Below are 20,727 nucleotides of genomic sequence, written 5' to 3'. Positions count from 1 at the left end.
GCAGAATCAGCTCTTCAGTGCTCAGATTGGGTTTGATGGTGGTTTTGATACTGAGGACTTCAGAAAATTCCCTCTTTCTTTGCTGTTTGGAGGGGGCCCTGAAGTCTTTTATGTCTCTGAGATGAAGCAGTGCTCAATAATGTTCCCTTTGTACTTCAACTGTTTACTTCCTGCATCACTTTTTCCAATATCATCCCTTAATAAGGTTCCCCTCTGCTCAGTTTCACTCTTTGTAATCTGGGCCTAATTAAGAGGGGTTTTAAAACCTTCCCTTAAGATCTGAAGTGATGTTGTTCCTTGATCAGGTTTCTCTCTGATTTTTCCACTGCTCTAGATTAATGTGGGCCCCAGGCTTAACACTCTCTCTCTAAAGCTTTTCCATGTTGCTGGTTACTGCTGCTTCCCACTGGGAAACTCATTTGAATCCTCCTTCTGTCCTGCTTTTTAGGTCTGTACGTGTTTGGGGTGGGATGGGAAATAGCACAGGGGATGATCTTCCCTGGTTTTTTTTGGCTACCCCAGGCAGTGTGAATTATTTGAGGTCTGGAATCACCAAATTAAAAGTACCTGTTTGTTCTTTACCTGGGCTATATCACTGGTTTCCAGCCTCTGTAGCTCAGGCTCTCTTCCCACTTTATTAAACTAGTTTTATTCAGCTGGAGCTCATCCCTGAGTTCAACTGTAGTAAAAGCATAACCAAGAATTTCTGCAACAGACCAAATCCTGGTGGTCATTTAGAAGCAGATCAACAGCATTTGTAATGATCAGGCAGAGGGAGGAAGGCTCCTCAGGGGCAGCCATCAGCAGAGGAGAAGTGGTTACAACCAAACCACCAGCTTATTTCCCACCTTCCAGCAGTTTTTAGCTTCTAGTGAAGAAAAACCTTTAAGCATTTGTGATTCACAGTGGGGTGTTGGTTGATTTTCTTCTAGTCTCTGCCCCGTGAGCCCAGAATAGGCCCTTTGAGGGTGTCTTGAAGAGCTGCCATTACAGCTGAACAGTTTGTGGCTCCTGTGAGCCAAGCCATGTGTCTGAGGAAGTTTATTCCTTCACGTGGGGTGGAGTCAGGGGTTCCTCAGCCCTGCCACCTGCTTTGGGGCACTCTAAGGCTTCCACAGCAAGTGGGGCAGTTGGTGTCTGCTGGAGGTTTGGGTCAGGGCTGGGATGCAGCCCTTTACCTCCTGTTCTGTCTCCTCAGGGAATGGTGCTCTCTGCTGAGTACATCAAGAAGAAACTGGAGCAAGAAATGGTGCTTTCTCAAGCTTTTGGAAGAGACTTAGTGAGTATTAGTGCTCTTTTATCCTTGCAGGCCATAATGAGATTTCCCTAAAATCAGTGTTCTGGGGACACTTCCATGTCCCTGAATCTGCTGTATTAATTCTTCAAACCTTCCTGCAGTTCCTATCCCTCTGGATTGCCAGACAGGAAACTAGTTACTCATCCCCCCAAGGCTGCTTTTTTATTTTGAAACCACCAATACTGTTGAGTATATCAGAGCTCCTGATGGTTGTTTTTTTCCTCAGGCAAAGCAAAGGCAGGAAGTCCCATTTGGGGACAGTGCAGGACAGGGAGCACTAAAACCAAATCAACAGGAACTAAAATCCCATCTCTGTGGAGATTCTCTTTGGAGGCAGCAGTGGGATGCTACCCTGGCTGTCCCTGTGTGCACATTCCTGGTGATGGAGAACTGTCAGAGGACCCAGGAGAGATGTTAGGAAGCAGCTGATGTTAGTTTTGATGTCAGTGATGGCACAGTCTGTGGTCCCCCTGGGGAGGGGACTCGTGAGCCACCTGCTGTCACCCAGCTCTCTGTTCCTCATGCCCTGAGCACTGCCCAGACTCACAGCTGGGGAAAGGGGACAGGTTTGGGGGCTTGTGGACTCGTTTACCTTTCAGCCTGACTTCAATATATGTTTGTTTGTTTGTTTTTCAGGGGAGAGGAACAAAACACTACGGCCTGATTGTGGTGGGTCACTCCCTAGGGGCTGGCACAGCTGCCATCCTGTCCTTCCTCTTGCGTCCCCAGTACCCATCACTGAAGTGCTTTGCCTATTCTCCCCCAGGTGGGCTGCTCAGGTAGGTGTTGGGGCAGGAGAACCAGTGAGAGAGAGAGAGAGAGAGAAGGGATGTGTAGTGGTAGCTGGGTCAGCTCCTCTTTGTGCTGCTCTGAGGAGCAGGAGAAGACAAGTCTCTGGCTTGAGAAGCGTGCAGCAAAATGGAGAGGCAGTTTGTGGGAGCTGAGGGGTGTTGGCAGCTCTGTGTGGTAGCTTGGGGCTCAGGTTATGGTGGCAGGTCTCTGCTGAATATCCTGGTTGATGACTTGGCTGGCTGTGGCTGGAGCTCTGCTTCCACCCTGCCTAGGGGAAAGGTTAAGAGGAGGGGGCACAGTTTCCTTGTTCCCCACACAGTGCTAGTGTCCCCTCCCTGCCTGCTGTGAGCAGATGTACAGCAAGGGAGATATGTGACCCAGTGTAGATGTTTGCATCAGCTGATCTAGTTGGTTGGACTCCTTTTTTGTGTCTGACAAAGAAGCTGGCACTTCTGGGGTGTGATTTCTGGCATTTTAAAGCAGGTGCCTAAAATAGGGCAGAGGGTTGTGTTGCCTGGGGATCTTCCTCTGGGAGGGGTAATCTGGGGTAGCTGCCTCAGATCTCTGGAGAGAGGTAAGGTGGATTCCTCCCACTGTAAACTGGAACAGACCTGCTGGTCATGTTATTTACATGGCAGCCCTGAAAAAACATCCCCTTTGATTGCTGTGAAATGACAGAAGGTCTTTCTAGTCCTGACACACCCCATGGGGGCACTCCAGAGCAGCCTTGGATTGTAGAAGCTTCCTGTGATAGTTACTGCATCGTGTCCCAGGAGCAGCCAAGGGTTTGAAGCCATCCTGCTCATGATGAGTCTGGATGTTGGCAGGCCTTGTGCTAGTGATCCCTGCTCTTCTGCAGCTGGAGAGGGGTTGGTCTGTAGAGTGTTTCATGGCAGCTTTAGAGCTTTCTGCTCAAGGGCTTCCACTCCTCAGATCCCTTGATAGCTCGTGCCAGGCTGTGCTGTGTTTCCTCAACTGTTTCAGAGCTCAAGGAGGTGCTTCTGACTGTCACACTTCTGTTGCCCTGTGTGTCATGGCCAGGATCATCTCCAGGTGAATGGTGCAGCCTGTGGGAACTGCTTCAGAAGCTCCCTAGGAAGGCAGCTGGTGGCAGAGCCAGCTCACAGAGTGGAAGCCTTAATTCCCTCTTGTCTTGGCACTCAGGTTGCTGCTGAAAGTGGCCCTCTTAGTTCTACAGTGTCTTTGTAAAGCACTCTCAGGAGCATGGAGTATCTTCTTCCTTTCTGCTGACCTGGCCGTTCCCAAACTGTTGGAAGATGCCTGTGAGGCACTGAGTTAAAGTCCTTCCTTTCCCAAGCATGTTCAGAGCCACATGCAGAGTAGCATTGCTTGGGGCATGGCAGGTGAAGATCAGGCTTTTCTTTATCAAGGCAGAGGTCCCAGGAGCCTCGGGCAGCTCAGGCTGGGGTTTGTCTGACCCTGCTTCACTGGTTGGTACCTCCCTGACACCAGTGCCAACTGGGGGCTGAAGGGCAGTTGGCTGCCAGTGAAACACTGTTTGCTTCTTCTTGGTCCTGTTTCTCTTCCAGTGAGGATGCCATGGAGTATTCAAAAGAGTTTGTGACTGCAGTTGTGCTTGGCAAGGATCTAGTGCCCAGGCAAGTTGAGAAGTGTCTGAATTTCTTGATGAATTTCTGCTGTTGTGTTCCCAAGTCACCTGTTCCCTGTCAGAAGCAGCCAGATCAGCCCTGTCTCCAGTTCCCTCGTTTCCTTGTCCTCCTGTACTTCTGACTTGTCTTCCCAGTTACCCCAACTGCTGTGTCTCTTACCTGGACACCTATTTTGGTGTTTCACACAGCTTTTTATAAGCATAGCCCTCCCCATCTCACAGCTGCCTGTGTGAAGGACAAGAGTGACTGTCCTGCTTCTGTGCCTCTACCCACTGCAGTGTCTGCCATGTTAGTGCCATCTTCCTGGCCCTTCTCAGACCTCTTCACTCTGCCCTGACCTAGCTCTGCTGCCATCTCATTTTGTACTGCTTGTCCCCACTCCCTATCATCTCACCTCTCTGTCAATCAGCTCCCTCATTTCTTGTGTCCTGGCATTTCTCATCTCCTGAGGACACCTTCTGCTGAGCAGGACGTTGGACTAGCAGCCAGACAGCCTGGGTTTTCCTTTTCCTTCTGCCCTGTGGTGTCACCTCAGATAAATGGTGTTATTTCTGTCTGTATCATATAAGACACATGGAATCTGGTGGAGGAAAAGTACTTCATGGTACTGGATTTGTCTTGGGTAACCTGGGGGACAAAATCTGTGACCTGGGTAGTGGTGTCCTACAGCTCTGTGCCACCCTTCTGATTTACCTGTTCTGTGTCATCCTCTGCTTGTTTCTTGCTCACTTGTGACTGCATCATCACTCTCCTTATCTGTTCCTTGACCTCTCATATCTCTGTCCACTGACCTGATTCTGCTCTTACATTTCATACTTGTTGATTGTCACGATGGTTTCCTGTGGCCTCTTGACCCTGGTGGCTCCTCCTGGATGATGCCACAACCCCTCTCTGAAAGGATCTGCATTCTGGACCTGCTGCTTTCTTGTCTCTTTTGTAGCAGTTTCTTGTTGTTCTGTGCTGTGTGTCCCTACCATCCTGTTCCTTGCCCAGCTCTTGGAAACACATCTTCCTCTTTTCCAGGATTGGTCTCTCTCAGCTGGAGGGATTTCGCCGGCAGCTTCTGGATGTTCTTCAGAGAAGTAACAAGCCAAAGGTAAGAGTAAAGGTGAACAGACAAGGTGAGTGTCTGAGCAGTGATGGGGAACTCTAAGGGTCACACAGCAAATCTGCAGACTTCTCCTGCCCTCCAGGTCTCCTCAGGTCCACCGTGACTACTGTTTAGTCTAGAGAGGACAAGGGATAATGGATTACAAATGGAAGAGGGGAGATTGAGGTGAGACGTGAGGAGGAAATTCATCCCTGTGAGGGTGGTGAGACCCTGGCCCAGGCTGCCCAGGGAAGCTGTGGCTGCCCCATCCCTGGCAGTGTTGAAGGGCAGGTTGGATGGGGCTTGGAGCAACCTGGGCTGCTGGGAGGTGTCCCTGCCCATGGCAGGGGGGTTGGATCTAGATGACCTTTAAGGTCCCTTCCAAACCCAACCCATCCTGTGAACCAGAGGAGGGATGGCAAGAGCTGGAGGGCAACTCGAGAGGTCATGGCCAAGGGCTGCAGGCTGGGTGAGGACTCTGGTTCGTGTGCTCCAACTTCACCATTGCAGGTCTAACATAACCAAGCAGGGAATATTCTCATCCAAGCCTGTTTGGAAGCCTGTGTTCCAACTGTAGCTTTTCCTGACCAGTAGCAGGCTGGGGAGGACAGGTGTTGTGCTCCCAACCACTGCTGGGTGCTGGTTGGGTGATCCTGTTCTAGGATCAGGGGCTGTTCATGTGTTGGAGATGGGAAATGTGGAAGGTTGTTCCTCCCCAGGCTTCTTTACCATTACCCTGAGATGGATAAAACAGAAGACACTGAAGTATTTAGGGGTAAAATATTATATAAATCACCTGTACAGGGGAAAAAATGAGTTTATATATAATATTTGGGGTTTTTAGCATGTGTTTTGGCTTTTTTGGGGGGTGAATTTTTGGGGTTTAGGGTTTCTTTTAGTGCATGAAGAAAGGCCTAAACAGCATTTTTGGTTTTCTGGTGTAGCCCTTTGCTGACTTTGTACCTTATAACATCAGGTTCCATCTCCCATGTTTGTCCTGGAAGAAACAAAGTTACCAGTTGGTGAACAAATTAGTCTTGGGTCTAGACCCTTAGCTCTACAAAAAGGTGAAGCAGAAAATGAAGGGTGAGGTTGAAATTTAAAAAAGAAAAGGAAGGAGCAGCTTTTCAGGGCAGGATTCTCTGTCTCTAGGTCTATGATTTCAGCAATTGGGGCACCAAACCTCTTTTGTTGTGGTGTTAGATAATGAGTTTAAACCTCCCAGTAGTGCCCTGTGAGATGACTCTGCTTGTCTTTGGTTTTTTCCCCTCAATATTCTCCCTCCTTCCTTGTCCCAGTGGCGAATCATTGTGGGTGCTACCAAGTGTATCCCCAAGTCTGAGCTCCCTGAAGAGATGGAGGAGAATTCGGTGACGAGTAACAGGCTGTGGACCCACCCCAGTGACCTGACCATTGCCCTGTCAGCCAGTACCCCCCTCTACCCCCCTGGTCGGATCATCCACGTGGTGCACAACCACCCTGCAGAGCAGTGCTGGTCAGTTTGGGCACGGCTGGGAAAGCAGCTCACTGGTATTGGGGGGGGGGGAAATGCACATCTGGGAAAGAGAGTTTTCCTCCTCGAGACAGGAAGCCAGTCATGAGTGTGGCCAGTGGGTCGAGGAAGGTTCTCCTCCTTCTCTGCCCTGCCCTAGAATCGTGGAATTGTAGAATCACTAGGGTTGGAAAAGACCTTGGAGGTCATCTTAGTCATGTTTACAAATGTCTGAAGGGTGGGTGGCAAGGAGAAGGGGCCAGGCTCTTCTCAGCAGTGCCCTGTGATTGCATGAGGGGCAATGGACACAAAGTGGAACATGGGAAGTTCCACCTCAACATGAGGAAAAGCTGCTTTACTGTGAAGGGTGGCAGAGCCCTGGGACAGGCTGCCCAGAGATGCTGTGAAGTCTCCTTCTCTGGAGACTTTCAAGACCCATCTTGATGTGTTCCTGTGTGATGTGCTCTGGGTGATCCTGCTCTGGCAGGGGGGTGGGACTTGATGATCTCCAAAGGTCCCTTCCAACCCAAACCATTCTATGATTCTTTGAAGGAGGTGATTTTTTTTCTCACCTTCTTACAGTGGCAGTGGTTGTGTCTGTGCTGTCAGAACTCATGTCACTGTTGGCTGGTGCAGAGCATCTGTACTTAAATATCTTCTCCCTCTCTTTTTTTCCTCCTGTTGCTTTTTCTCTCTCTGCAACCTGCTGCTTCTTTTGCATGCCAAAACACTGCCCTGCTCTTCCATCTCCTGCTCCCTCTTTTCCCCTCGGTTTGAATCCCAACTCCTCCTCCAGTTGCTGTGAGCAAGAGGATCCCACTTACTTTGCTATCTGGGGTGACAATAAGGCTTTCAATGAAGTGATCATCTCCCCAGCCATGCTGCACGAGCACCTCCCCTACGTGGTCATGGAAGGGCTCAACAAGGTAAGGCAGAGATTGGAGGTTTGGGTGGGGAAGGGATCATTCCATGCAATGGTGTGGGCTCTGGAGAGGCCCAGGTTTGGGCAAGAAGGGTGGAAGGGATGGTGGTGATGGGGTGAGGTGTAAACACAAAATGGACAAGGATCCTGGTGGCTCTAGTGGTATGAGCTGATGAAGCTTCTTGGGGCCAAGTCAAAGCTCTGTGGGAGTATTGGAGAGCCAGGAAGGTGTCCTTGGTGGGCTCCAGTTTTATTAGTTTCTGTTAAGTACCTAATAAAGCCAGTGCCTTGTGTCAGGCCTTGATGTGCCCAGAAGAGAAAGTCCTGGCCCAGGAGAGCTGGCTGTTTAAATACACAGGGCCACTTACTTTGGAGGGGAGGAGGAAAGAAGGTTGTGCTCTGGGCCAGTCATGCACAGACTGTTCATCTGGAATGGGATGGGGTCTGGAAATGGAGTGTAGGTCTCCATCCCAACACCAAGAATCCCAGACAAGGGGACCTTTCCAAATTTCATGTCATCATCATGTGAGCTTGGGTGGTGTTTGGTGCCTCCTCAGAAGCTGCCTGTGACAGGCTGCAGCTCAGGTGAAATCCAGGCTGGGCCTGAAGTCCTCCATGTGGCTGCAGCCCCTCCATGTCTGAGGGGTGATGGAGCTTTTGTGCAGTGGTCGTAGGGTGGGGTTCTACCACTAAGCTACAGTTCCCAGGTCTCCTCTGCCCTGCTGGCCTGAAGGCTGCTCCTCCCAGCACCCTGCCAGTCACCTCCCCAGCTCTGGATTCCCAGCAGGGCATTCAGGCAGGCTAAAGCTTGTCAGAATTCCTTGATATTCCTTTTTCTCTTAAACCTTGCCCTGTGCTTGTGGGAGGTAAGGAACAGGAGACAATTCCAGGATTTGAAAGTCCTGGGAACAGCAAAGCTGCTGCCTGTAGGAAAGCCCCACTGTTCCTCTGCTTGCCTTCAACAGGTCTTGGAGAACTACAACAAGGGGAAAACAGCTTTGCTGTCTGCAGCCAAAGTGATGGTGAGTCCTACAGAAGTGGATCTCACCCCAGAGTTGATCTTCCAGAGCCAGCCCTTGCCCAGTGGACCCTCAGTGCAGCTTGGGACTGGAGCCATAACAGCAGACAGAAGGAACAGCAGCACTAAGTAAGGATGGATCTTTGATTTGCTTTGAGGGGTTGTTGGCTCTGGGTGTGGGATCCTCCTTCTCTTGGGACGTTGAGATAAATGATTGTGGCAGGATAGATCCAAGGGCTGCCTTGGTGGGACTTGTAGCTTCAGCATGTCTTGTGTCATGGTGTGGGGGGAAATCCTTTGTGTTCCTGAAGAATCTGTGGGTGCAGCAAGGTCAGGAGAACCTAGAAGTTGAGGGGATGGAAGAAACTTCCTTTTCCCCTTATCCAGACAAATGGAGGTTTCCCTGAAACCATAAAGCTTGGAGTCTTGCTGGCAAATTCCTGTTTCCCCCTGGGATTTCTGTGCCCATAGGGGGCCTCTATCTGGTAAGCCATAAGCTTCCCAGACAATATCCATGTAAAGCTACTTTGGGGTGGGATTGGTGTAATAAAAATGGGACAACCTGGGAAGGTGGATGCAGGTGAGGGGAGAGCAGGTGGTGTCCTGTTTGTGAAGGACAAGAGCAGGAAGCTCAGTCCAGTGGGAATCAGGTGAGGGGAAAAAGGTGTATTCCAAGTGCTGAAGGGCTTGGGTCCTGAAAGGTGGACCATCCTGGAGTTGATATCAGTGGTCTAGCAAAGGCCACAAGCTGGAGGAACATCTGGAAGATGTACCATGAGAGGTTTGAGGAAGAGGTTTGTGGTGTCCCTGAACAGCTTTCCTCCAGGAGCAAGTGGCAGAGAGACTCCTTGCAGCTTTCCAGGCAACATTTGAGGCACTGCAGGAGCACAGCCCTGCAGGAAGCAAGGAAAGGAGCTGTACACATGTGGGCAAAGACTCCATTCAAAGTTGGAACACAACTTCCAGCATTTTATAGGGCAAATCTGCAGACAAAACAGGGAGGATGGGAGAAGGAAGATGGTTTGTGGTCAGAGAGATCAAATGGGGGTTATGAGTGGAAGGAGAAGCCATTGTGGGTGGGAGAGGGTTACGTCTTTATGATTTCTTTGCAAGAGAAGCACTTCTTTGGGAATTCCAGGTGGAGGAACCCAACAAGAAGCTGAGTGTGCGTGTGGGAAGAGGCAGGGTGAGATGGTCTGTGCTGAGTGATGGAGTATCCTTGAGGTAGCAGGAGTGACGTTTGACTTTAGAAGAAAGATAAGACAGGAAATAATGTGAAAATGGTGGAGCTCTTGTCACAGAGAGAGGGAATGCTCAGAGGCAGTGGAGAGCTTAGGAACAGGTCACAGGAACAGGCATCAGCACAGACTGCTTCTCCTGGGGTTCTTGAGGGCTGTCCTCAGATCACTGTCACTCCATAGAAGTTGCAAAGGGATCAAACAGTGGCCTGACTTCTTTGTGGCAGGAAGGTGGAGATTGCCAGCGTGGAGGAGGAAGGGAAGGCATGAGGCTGGAGTGGTTCCAGAGTGTGAGAAGAAAGAGGCAGTAGTAAGTTCACCGTAGGCTACTCCTTCAAGCTCTCTTGCCTCAATTCTCTGGAACACAGAGGTGTTGGGTGAGAGAGGGGCTTGGCTGCCTGTGTGGAGGCTGCACCTTGGGTTTGGGTGCTTCAGGTAGCAGAGCTGTGGGAGCACAATCATAGAATGGGTTGGGAGGGACCTTATAAATCATCCAGTTCCAACCCCCTGCCATGGGCAGGGACACCTCCCACCAGCCCAGGTTGCTCCAAGCCCCATCCAACCTGCCCTTCAACACTGCCAGGGATGGGGCAGCCACAGCTTCCCTGGGCAGCCTGGGCCAGGGTCTCCCCACCCTCACAGGGAAGAATTTCTTCCCAATATCTCATCTAAATCACCCTTCTTCCAGTTTTTGTCCATTCCCCTTCATCCCATCCCTCCCTGCCCTTGTCCCAAGCCCCTCCCCAGCTTTCCTGGAGCCCCTTCAGGCACTGGAAGGTGCTCTCAGGTCTCCCTGGAGCCTTCTCCTCTCCAGGCTGAACACCCCAACTCTCCCAGCCTGTCTCCTTGGTAGAGCTGCTCCAGCCCTCTCGTCATCTCCGTGGCCTCCTCTGGACTTAATCCAGGAGCTCCATATCCTTCTTATCCATGGTCCTAAGTAACAGTGGTGCTTGGGAGGGAAGACACCCAGGAGAAAAGGGAGAAGGGCAAGAACCTGAGTTTGCAGAGGAAAGAGCCTGTACCTCATTTTCAGCTGGGAGGACAGAGAGATAAGAGGTTGTGGATGGCTCTGGTTGGAACAACAACCTGTGCCTTCAGTGTGTGTGAGGAACTCTGTGCCCGAGACTTGGTTCTCCTGGCTTCTCTGGCAGCTGGTGGTTCTGGGGCACAGGTTCTCACCTGAGACAGCTTCTCACGCTGCCCGTTTCTCCTTGCAGGAGCAAGTCCCATTCTGAAATCAGCTTGGAGGGCTTTTACGAGACCAAGCCCCTTTCTCCTGTGCAGAAGGACCCCGTGGAGCTGCTTCTCCTGGACACGAAGGAACGGCTGTCGGTGGAGCTGCAGGACCGCCGTGCCCCTCTGGCCACCATGGAGAGCCTCTCGGACAACGAATCCATCTACAGCTTCGATTCCAGACGTTCCTCTGGCTTCCGGAGCATCCGGGGCTCCCCCAGTCTCCACGCTGTCATGGAGAAGGACGAGACCCACTGCTTTTATATAGACCCCGTTATCCCTGAGGAGAACCCCTCCCTCAGCTCGCGGACAGAGCTGCTGGCTGCTGACAGCCTCTCCAAGCACTCCCAGGAGACCCAGCCCCCCGACAACGTCCTCACCAGCGGCGGCACTACCCCCCAGCGCCGCTGCAGTGAGGAGGGGGCCGGCAGCGAGGGGGGGGACCGTGTCTCCTTGGCCCCCCGGGAGGAGCTGGCCCTCCAGAACGGGCGGCTCACCGACCTTCCCAGTCCCCAGGTGCTGGAGTTTGCCGAGTTCATCGACAGCCTCTTCAACCTGGATAGCAAAAGCAGCTCTTTCCAGGACATTTACTGCATGATGGTGTCAGACAGCTCCAGTGACTTTGCAGAGATGCCCAAGTCTGTCAGCGATCAGGAGATCCTGTTGAGGGCACAGTACGAGCCCAACCTTGTCCCCAAGCCCCCGAGGTTGTTTGCAGGCTCCACGGATCCTTCGTCGGGCATCTCTGTCTCACCCTCTTTCCCCCTTAGTTCATCTGGAGAACTCATGGACATCACTCCCACAGGCGTGAGCAGCCAGGAGTGCCTGGCCACGGAGAAAATCCGGACTTCCAGCCCCTCTGGGCACGTAACCAGCCCTGCCAAGCAGGACGACCTCATGATTTCAGCCCTCTAGTGCAGGGTCAAAAAAAAACAAACAAGGGGGTGCGGCTCCGAGAGCTGATCCCCTCGGCTGAGCACTGGGATAATGCTTGGAGGAGGTGGCCAGAGGGCAGTTTGGATCAGAGGAGACAGCTGAAAACATTCCTTCTGGGGTGACACAGCGGGTGGTGCCTGGAGGATGGATTGTGTTGGAGTCCCAAGCTTGCAGCTGGGAGAAGCAGCCTCGGGCCAGCTCTGCTGAGAAGGGTCTGAGTCACTGCAGGTAGATGCACGTTCCCTACCTCAGCCTGTCTCCTTGCATTCCAGAGGCAGATTCCTTGCCCCAGGGCGCCTGCTGAGCTTGGGAGAGAGATGCCCTCCTTCAGGGGATCCTGTGGGGTGAAGGGGTGGATTCTCTGCAGCTGGAGGACCGGATTAGACGAGAAGGGGGCCAGGCCAGATCCCCCCCTTGGTCCCGTGGCAGTGGTTTTGGAAATGAGCGGATTGAGACTTTGGGCCCTGTTGCACTACCATGTTGGATCTGGCCCAAGATCCAATTCGTCACACTTCCATGGAGATTGCTTTTTGTAGGACACTCTCCTGTTTTTAAAGCCATTTTGGGGCTGTGTTCTCCCCAGGTGCAGCCTCCCCTCCCCTGGCCAGGCACAGCAAGGATGGGGCTGGCACTGTGTTTTCTCTCCCCAGAGCACTTCTGCGTTCAGTGACCACCAGGCTGCTGCTGAGAGGGAAAGGACCCTGTTCTGAAGAGCCAAAGCCCTCTGCCACGTTCCCTCCTTTGCCAGAAAGAGTCCTCCTGGATGTCACCATCATCTCTTCTCAGTTCCCTGGCCCACTCTGAGCTGGCGACCTTCCTGCAGGACTGACAGGATTCTCATCTCAGAGCTGCATGGATGGATCAACTTCAAAATTGAACAGGCTTCTCCAGACCCAGTGTTATTTGCCAGGCCCCTGTGGAGCCTGGGAGCTTCTCCTGGACTCTTCTGGGTCCTCACACCACCCAAATGCAGTAACCACAGATCAGTGCCAGCCTCTGTCGTTGGGAGTTCAGGGAAAAGATGAACTTTATTCCTAAGTATTGAAATCTCTTGTATGTTTACAGAGCTGCTAAGCTTTTTGGAAGGTATTTATTAAGCAAACAGGGAGGCTTTCCCTAAGCAAAACCCACCTCCATTCTTGCCTTCCTGTGCTGTTCCCTCTGGGATCTGAGGGCAGAGAGAGGATGGGCAGGTGTGATTCCGAGTCCCCTGCTTTTCAAGTGGCTCAGAGTTTGGGGGAGCTGACTGCAGCCCTTCCCACCCTCCCTCTTCCCCTCCCCCTTGCAAAGCTTGACCAAGTCTCTAGTCAAACTACCTGAGCACTGCTGGGCAGAGCCTCAGTGCCCTGAGGAGCCTGCTAGGCCTGCCTGAGCAGGGACTTCCCAAGGATGGAAACAGGAAAGAAATCGCCTGTCTGGAAAGTTAAACTTCCTGTGACCTGTCAAAGGCCTTTAATTGTCCAAACACCTTCATATCAAAGCTCAGCAGAGAGGCCAGTGGGTCTCACTTGGGCCTCTGTCCTCCCTTACTGGAAAAGAAATTCCTATCTTTAACTTCCTTATGATCCCAGAGGTGTTAATTGTCCTGTCCCCTCCTTAGCTGCAATATTTCCACTGTGGGAGGATGCTGGGCTTCCCAGGAGCTCCTGAAAAAATCCCTGGGCTCCCATTATCCCTGTGTTCCCTGAATGGTTTCTGGAAGTCCCTGTGTGGGTCAGGGCTGTGCTGTCCTGGGTGCCACACAAACAGGGCACGAGTGGTGCCAAATGCCAGCAAGTCAGATTGGGAGCACTTGATAACCACTGTGCATTGGTGTGAATCCCTTCAGGGGCACAGGAGTGAGCTGGGCTTGGTGTCCAAGTGAGTCTCCCACTCCCCAGTTTAGTGTGGGATCCTGTGTCCCCCTCTCCTGACAAATGACAGGGCCTGCAGAAGTACAGGGTTGTGTTAAGTGAGCAGGAAAATACTGTCCCTGTGGTTTAGGTCCCAAAGGTGACCTGCATGATATTGTCTTGACTTGGAGGGAGGCAGCCCCTTTGAATTCCAAGTAAATTGTAACAGAAAAATGCTTTCAGAAGTGACTTTTTTCTTGGTAGATCCCTCAGCAAAGAGCAGGGAGCTCCCCTTGCTTAGAGCTTGTGTGGTTCAGGAGCCCCTTAGAGCAGCTCTTTAAGTGCCACCAGCTCATCCAGCTCCTCTTGCAGAGCACAGGGTGAGGCTGAGCTGCTGCACCCAGCCAGGACTCCCTCCCAAGGTGGTTTCCGGGGATACACACAAGAAACTGGGGAGTTCTGAGGTGGGGAACAGGGGAGCTGAAGGGTGGGGAGGCTGAGCTAGCAGGCTGGCTGCCCTCCTGCTGCAGACTGGTGGTGGTGGAGCAGGGAGGAGGAGTTTGGTTCTGCCTTGCCTCAGGGGCAGAAGGTGGGTAGTAATAACTCTGAGCACTTAGGCAGAGCTTTATATCTGCAAAGCACTTTACAAACACAAATGGAAGAATCATCTCTGTCCCTGGCAGTGAGGAGTTAGGAGATGGTGACCTCTGAGACCAGGTGCAACTACTGGTGCCCTCCCAGAGGGTGGTGGGGAGGTGACTCAAGCTGAGGAAGGTGGATTATCTCCCTCTGAATCCAAATGTGTTGTTTCAGTAGTGACCTGATGGTGTTTCATGGGTCACAATATTGCACTAGAAAAGCCCCTTCTGACCTGGGTGTTTCTCCACTATGTCCTGGAAGACACGATCATGGTCTGTCACTGTTTCCTTCTCTGTGCCATTGCAGCTGTGTCCCAGGGGAATGGGAGCAGCTGTAGCAGGAAGCAGCTTGGCATGCTGCATAGTTTGGTTTTGCTTCCTTTGTGCTCTCTGATGGACCAGGCTTCTGAAAAGCCTGGAAATACCTAGTGCTTGTGACCTGGCCTTGCCTCAGACCCAGGCAGCAGAGGTGCAAAGGAGCCCTCTTAGTTGAGGTTCTTCTTGCATCCCAGTATGAGTATTTCCTGTTTTCCATTGGTCTCTCTTGCCAAACAGATCTGTTCCCACTTCTCACCAAGTAAATCCACGTTCTCTGCACCATCTCTGCTTTAAATGTCTGTCTTGATCCTCACCACTCCTTTGCCATGTGGGCATCTGGGCAGGCTGGTCTCCTGCTTGATCCTGGAAGAGCCTATCTGGAAAACTACAGAATGAAGACATGCTAAGGCTGCAGCTACCTCCTTCATTCGTGCCACAAACTGCTGCCTGCTCCCTCTGCCCTTGCTCCACTCTGCTCTGCAGCTCTCTGGGGAAACGTGAAGCATCTTCAGACATCTGAGTCTCTTGGCTTCTGGTTCCCCTGCTTGAGCTTTGTGCCTTCTGATCTTTAGATGTTCCTTTGGTATTTCAACAGGATGTTCCACCCCACGTTGGAAGCAGTGCTGGAAGGGCAGTTGGTAGTGCCTGCCAACAGTTCAGTGGCACATTCTTAAATCCCCTGGATGGGCTTTTTGGTAGAGGAGTGGAGCTGAGGCCACGTGGTGCCTGGAGAGCAGAGCACGCACCTGGAAATGGAAGTGCAGGAGGTGGAACCCTCCGCTTCAAGGCAGCTTTGCCAAAGAGCTTAGCCAGGTTCTCTGCCCTCTCCACCTTCTCAGCAGACTGTGGAATGTAATCCTGAAGCCTTGGAGCATCCAGGGCCAACACAGGAGGCCCTGAACTAGGTGGGTGTTGAACTCCATCCACCCGCTCCACCTCTGGCCCCACCACCAGTGCCCTCACAAGGTCTGAAGGGTTTGGTCCTGCTGTCCATTTTTTGCACCTCGGAGCTGCACTCTGACCCTTGGGAGTGTGTCCAAGGTGGAATACAACGATCCTCTTGCTAATATCCCAGTGAGTCTGGGTTGTCAAGCCCTCAGCATGTAGTGTTGGCTGGTTGTGGCTTTGGAGGCTCTTCTGCATCACCACTAATGGGCTTCTCTTGCTGCTGCAGCTGCAGCAGTGCCAAGAACCCAGAGAGGACCCTGCTGTGCTGAGTATGTACAAGTGCTGAACAGAGAGACAGCCTTTCTCCAGTCTTCCCATGAGCTCCTCTCCTTCTCTGAGGAGCTGCCCTTTCCATCTGAAGTACACATTTTTCTCCCCAAACTGCCACTTTCTAACCTTTCCTCTCTTCTGTGCTCCCTATTCCTGTCACCCAGCCAGGAGCTAACCTCTTCCTTTGGGTGCTTCTGTCTCAGGATGATGGTGTCTTGCTTCCCATCCTTGGTAGCACCACTTAAGAACTATCTCCTTATCTTCTCATGATGACCCAGAACAGTTGACTGAGATTCCTGACTTGATTCACTGGAGGCAAAGCTATCTAAAAAGGTCAAAGCACCATCAACACCGAGAGGTTCTTTCTCTCTCTCTCCAGCTTTTGCTCACCTGCTCTGTGCTCAGAACTTCAGTGTTCATCATTTCTGCAAGTTTTTAAGAGCACAAGTGCCACACACTCCTCAGCACTGCTGACATCTCAATCCCAACCAGCCCATGATCCTGGAGGATGTTCTAGCCTATCTCATGGCATTTCCTTGGGCAACAGGAAGGTTTGCCTGGGGAACTGGCTGGGCTGGAGCTCTGCTTGGTGCTGGCTCCACTTGGTGCTTATGTGTTGCCACCACTGGGATGTTCTCTTCCCCTGGCAGGACATCCTGGCTTTGCAGCAAGGCTGGCATTTGAGTTCCATGTTTTTAGGGATGGCAGTTGCAACTGCTGCCTGCAGAGCCACCCAGGGCCAGTCATTTCCTAATCAAGTGGTTTCTAAGTCTTTAAATGTCATGCAGAAACACTGGCAGATGTTAAAAATAACCTCTGCCTCTCAACAAACTTGGCAGCTTTGCTTTGGGCTTAACAGCCCCTTCAGCTCCCCTCCCATCTGTAGCATCACATTTGTTCCTCTCTGCTCAGACAAGTGAAGCCTGAGCTGGCTTTTGACAACCTGTCACTTGGTGGTTGTCCCTCCTGCTGAAGTTCACCCCGCTAGAGCTGGAGGGGTTGGGTTGGTTTTGGGTTGGTTTTGCTGAGAGCTGTTACTTGATGTTGCTGCTGCCAACAGGCCCTCTCAGAGCTTCTCTGCACTTCAGGCTGCCATGCTCCTCCTAGGTGGGCAAGCAGAGGGTGAGCAGATCTTTGTTGGCTGATGGCTCCCTCCTTGGAGCTCTGCAGCAGCAGCTGGTGAGTTGCAGAAGTAGAGGGGAATAAAAGGGCAGTGGGGCAAATATCTAATGGCCCAAACCTGAAAGCTCAGGGTAAGAAACCAACACAGATGTAAGCTGGAAGGGTGGTTGTTTCTTAGCTGTGGAGTTTCAGCTTCTTCCCGGCCCTCAGGTGGACCTGGTGCCTCCTGGAAGGAAAGGGAGGGTTGGAAAGGGAGCTGTGGTTCTGCCCAGGCTGCTGGGAATGAAGGGACGTGTTGCTGTGGAGCAGGGGAAGGCACTGGCTGAGCCGGGGGCAGGTTCTGCTGGGCAGTCCCGACCTGCAGCGCTGGATTCAGGGAAGAGCCGCATCTCTTGTGCCAAAGCTCCCTCTCCTGGTGCTCCTGCGTGGAGGAGGCGATGCGGGCAGCCTGCTGCAGGCAAACCTCCCCTCCTGGGAACGATGAGAGAGAGAAAGACAACAGGTGGGAGGTGAGACTTGGTCTGGGAGTTCCTTGCTTTCCAGTCAAGTGGCTCTAGTGGTGTCCTGGATCCAGGCATGTAGAGAATCATAGAACCATTCAGGCTGGAAGAGCCCCTTGGAATCCCCGAGTCCAACCATCATCCCTGCTCTGCAAAGTTCTCCCCTAAACCAGCTCCACCAACAGCACATCCAAACAACCCTTGAACACACCCAGGGATGGTGACTCCCCCACCTCCCTGGGCAGCCTGTTCCAGTGTCTGACCTCTCCTTCTGTGAAAAAACTGTTCCTAATGTCCAGTCTGACCCTGCCCTGGTGCAGCTTGAAGCCCTTCCCTCTTGTTCTGTCACTGATCACCTGTGAGAAGAGACCAGCACCAACCTCTCTACAACGACCTTTCAGGTAGTTGCAGAGACTGATGAGGTCTCCCCTCAGCCTCCTCTTCCTCAAACTGAACATTCCCAGCTCCTTCAAGTGTTCTTCACCAGATTGATTCTCCAGACCCTTCCCCAGTCCCTGCTCTGTACTGGCTCCAGCAGCCCTGGTGCAGGCTGGGCCAGTATCCATTGCTTTTCCCCTCCCTGTTCTACTCCAAGGAGGAGCTGCTGCCCCTTGCAGGGAGTTGCAACAGGTCAGACCTGCATTTTGGTTGCTGCAGAGTTGGATATTCCAGCTCAGGGCCAGGGCCTTCACTGCCAGGATGGGTGGGTGTGAGACCTGGGGTGGATGGAGCCTGAAACCTGAACCCTGGTAATGTGTAAACTTTGTGTTACTGGAGCAGAGAAAGGTTTTAGGAAGGGGATCCTTGTGGCAGGAGTGCTGCAAACTGCCCCATTTCTGCTGGGCTTCCTTCTTCCCTATCTCCTTCCTTCATCTGCCATCTTCTTCTCCAGGGTGTTGCTGGCCTAAACTTTGGATCCTTCAAGCCCTGGAAACTCAAACCAACCGAGGAGGGAGCAATTCCTTGCTTTGTCCTAGGGATTTCCAGCCCTATCAAGCATCAGCTGTCTCCAAGCACTTTCTTGGTTCTGTTCCTCCTTCTTTTTTGCTTCTTTTCCTGAGTTCATACCTGTTGTGCCTTTGTTTCTCTTTGGTTGGAGGTCCAAGACTCCTCCTTGGCACCAGCCATCTCCCCAGCTTCCTTTCCCATTCCTGCACGTGGTTTCTTTGAGTGTCCAGAAGGGAATGTGGGTGGCCAGGGCTGGGTTTGGAGCTGCCCTTGTTGCCAGGCCCTCTCTTTCTGCCTCAGCTGGGACCTGCCAGGTTTCCCCACCATCTCCTGCTGCCTCAGGCCCCATCCAAGTGCTGGCAGCAAAGCCTTGACCTGAGGCAGGTTGTGTCCTCCTACCCCACCAGCCCCCTCTGGTCTGGAACCTCATCCTGTGCAAAGTGAGGGGTTTGTTTCTATTTTTCTGTGCAGCAGGAAGGGAAAACTTCCCTCCCGCTTCTCCCTGCTGGTGTGTGTGACCTCAGGCAGGGTTTAGCAGGGCTGCTCCCAAGGAAAACTTCCTCTCAGGTCTACAAATGAGTAAAACTCTTCCTACTCTTCAAGATCTGACTCTGTTGCTGTGAGAGCTCATGCTGCAAGGGACTTGACAGACTCTGAACTCTCTGCTGCAGGATTCCTGCACTGACGTGTCCCTCCCTGGCTCTGGAACAGCCATCTCCTACAGGTGAGCTCTCCTGCTGGAGAGCTGGGCATTGTTGCTGCTTTCATGGCTGAGTCTGACACCTCTGACCTCACCGTGTCATCTCCTCTCTGCTTGTTTCCTGCTGTTTTCTACCTGCCCAGCACACCTGTCTGATGAGGGGACCTCAACCTGGCTCCTCTGCCAGGCCATCCCACCCAGAGCAGTGCAGGAACACCTCTCTGTTTTGGCTTTGGTTGGGATTCCCCTGGGGATTGGGGTTCCCTCACAGGCTTTGTGCAGTTCTGATGGCCCAGGGGTACCTGGTGCAGCACCAGGAGGAGGGAGCAGTTCCTCAGGCTGGCTGGGTGGCCCCTGCCTGAGTTTCACACCTCCACACTTGGCTGGTGGCCACTGGTGGCCAAGTGGCATCATCACCTGCAGCTCCTGAGGCTGCTTCCCAGCTTTCCCTCTGCAAGTCCTGCTGCTGCCTGAGGGGTGAGTGATGTCCAGGGAGCAGCCTCAAGCTCCTGTCCTGGTGAGAAACCTCATTACTGATGTCAACACAGGGGTTCTTGGTGACAGCTGCCCCCACCCCCCTGCCTGCATGGGCAGCAGGAGAGGAGCTCTCTGCCCTCCAAGGCCTTTTCCTTTGGCTCACTGCCTGCTCCAGTGTCCTGCTGGGACAGCCACCATTCTGGCCTAGCCTCTCTCGTGGCTGTGAAGGAGCAGAGACACTGAGACCAGAGGAACTGGTGGGAACTGTTGATTCCCCTCTCATCTTTTTGTCCCCTTTGGGGCAGGTTGGGTGGAGCTGGGTGGTCTCCATGGGACGGGAGCTGGGTGCTGGGGGTGGGTGCTCCATGCAGAAGCTGCCCTGCTTCCCACCTCTCTCCCCAGCAGCAGACACTAAAGCCTGTGTGCAGAAGCCCTTCCTCTTTCTGTCACTATCTCTCCTCACGTGCTGGGGCAGCTCAGAGCAGGGTAGCTGGGAATTAACTTCTTTGACCCCTAATTGCCTCTTTGTAGCTAAAACCTTCTGCTTTTAAAGGGAGAAGCAGCCCTTCTAGGGAGCTCAGAGCTGCTCTGCCTCCTGCAGGGCTTGGAGCACTGGCCCATGCAATCAGGGGGGGTGACAGCACAGGCTCCTGTGTCCCCATGCTCAGCTGGGAGGTCACTGCTCATCCTGGGAATGCTGCCCTCACAACCCCTGCTCTGAGCTGCCCCAGCATGAAGGCTCCAAGGAAACTTCCAGCTCTCCTCACCTGCCATTCTCATCTGACTTTTTGTACCTATGTATGAAAGATCCAAACTAATATTGCTGTAAAGAAAGATACAGATGAATATAGCATATTCTATAAATATATATGTATATAAAAGTTTCTGTATATTGGATGGCACTGTGTATAAAATGGATGTAGAAGCATGACTGGTGTATGTGACTGTTCCCAGGTCTGACCAGGAGAATGGTGCTTGTGGTTTGCCTGAGGTTTTGTCCTCAAGGCTGGTGAGTGAGCTTGGGAGTTGGGAGAACCTGCACTGTGCTCTCTCCTTGCAGAGGGGTGAGGAACGTGGTGCTGGAAGGGAGCAGAATTCAGCTGCCTCTGGGGCTGTGTCAGCTCACTAGCTTTGTCTGCTCTGGATCTCAGCCTTAGAGGGAGCAGGGAAGCATCTCTGTCCCTTGAGGTCAGCCTGGCACTTCTGTCCCCTGCTTTTCTCTGCAGCTCTCACTGGCTCCAGCACCAAGGGTGGGAAGGGCAGGAGCCTGAGCTCTAGCAGCCCCTCTTCTTCACTGGGGGGCAGAGTTAAGGAAGAGACTTGAT

At 52.5% G+C, this 20,727-nt stretch overlaps 1 protein-coding gene across 6 annotated transcripts in view; it reads left to right on the top strand.

Annotated features, from left to right (window-relative positions):
* Positions 1 to 20,283, top strand: part of DAGLA (diacylglycerol lipase alpha) — a 73,894-nt gene extending 53,611 nt beyond the window's left edge. For 5 of the 6 annotated variants that reach the window (XM_051620784.1, XM_051620785.1, XM_051620787.1 and 2 more), the window contains 8 exons: positions 1,199 to 1,279; positions 1,934 to 2,076; positions 3,640 to 3,708; positions 4,744 to 4,816; positions 6,109 to 6,305; positions 7,099 to 7,228; positions 8,190 to 8,371; positions 10,698 to 20,283. In XM_051620784.1, the coding sequence (XP_051476744.1) occupies positions 1,199 to 1,279; positions 1,934 to 2,076; positions 3,640 to 3,708; positions 4,744 to 4,816; positions 6,109 to 6,305; positions 7,099 to 7,228; positions 8,190 to 8,371; positions 10,698 to 11,628 (1,806 nt within the window). In that variant the 3' untranslated portion in view covers positions 11,629 to 20,283. The remainder of the gene's footprint in view (positions 1 to 1,198; positions 1,280 to 1,933; positions 2,077 to 3,639; positions 3,709 to 4,743; positions 4,817 to 6,108; positions 6,306 to 7,098; positions 7,229 to 8,189; positions 8,372 to 10,697) is intronic. The other variant, XR_007889619.1, reaches the window with a different exon arrangement.
* Positions 20,284 to 20,727: the final 444 nt, after the last annotated feature.

Source organism: Apus apus, chromosome 5 (assembly GCF_020740795.1).
Source record: "Apus apus isolate bApuApu2 chromosome 5, bApuApu2.pri.cur, whole genome shotgun sequence".
NCBI classification, from domain to species: Eukaryota; Metazoa; Chordata; class Aves; order Apodiformes; family Apodidae; genus Apus; species Apus apus.
This window is presented reverse-complemented; position numbering and strand designations above follow the sequence as displayed.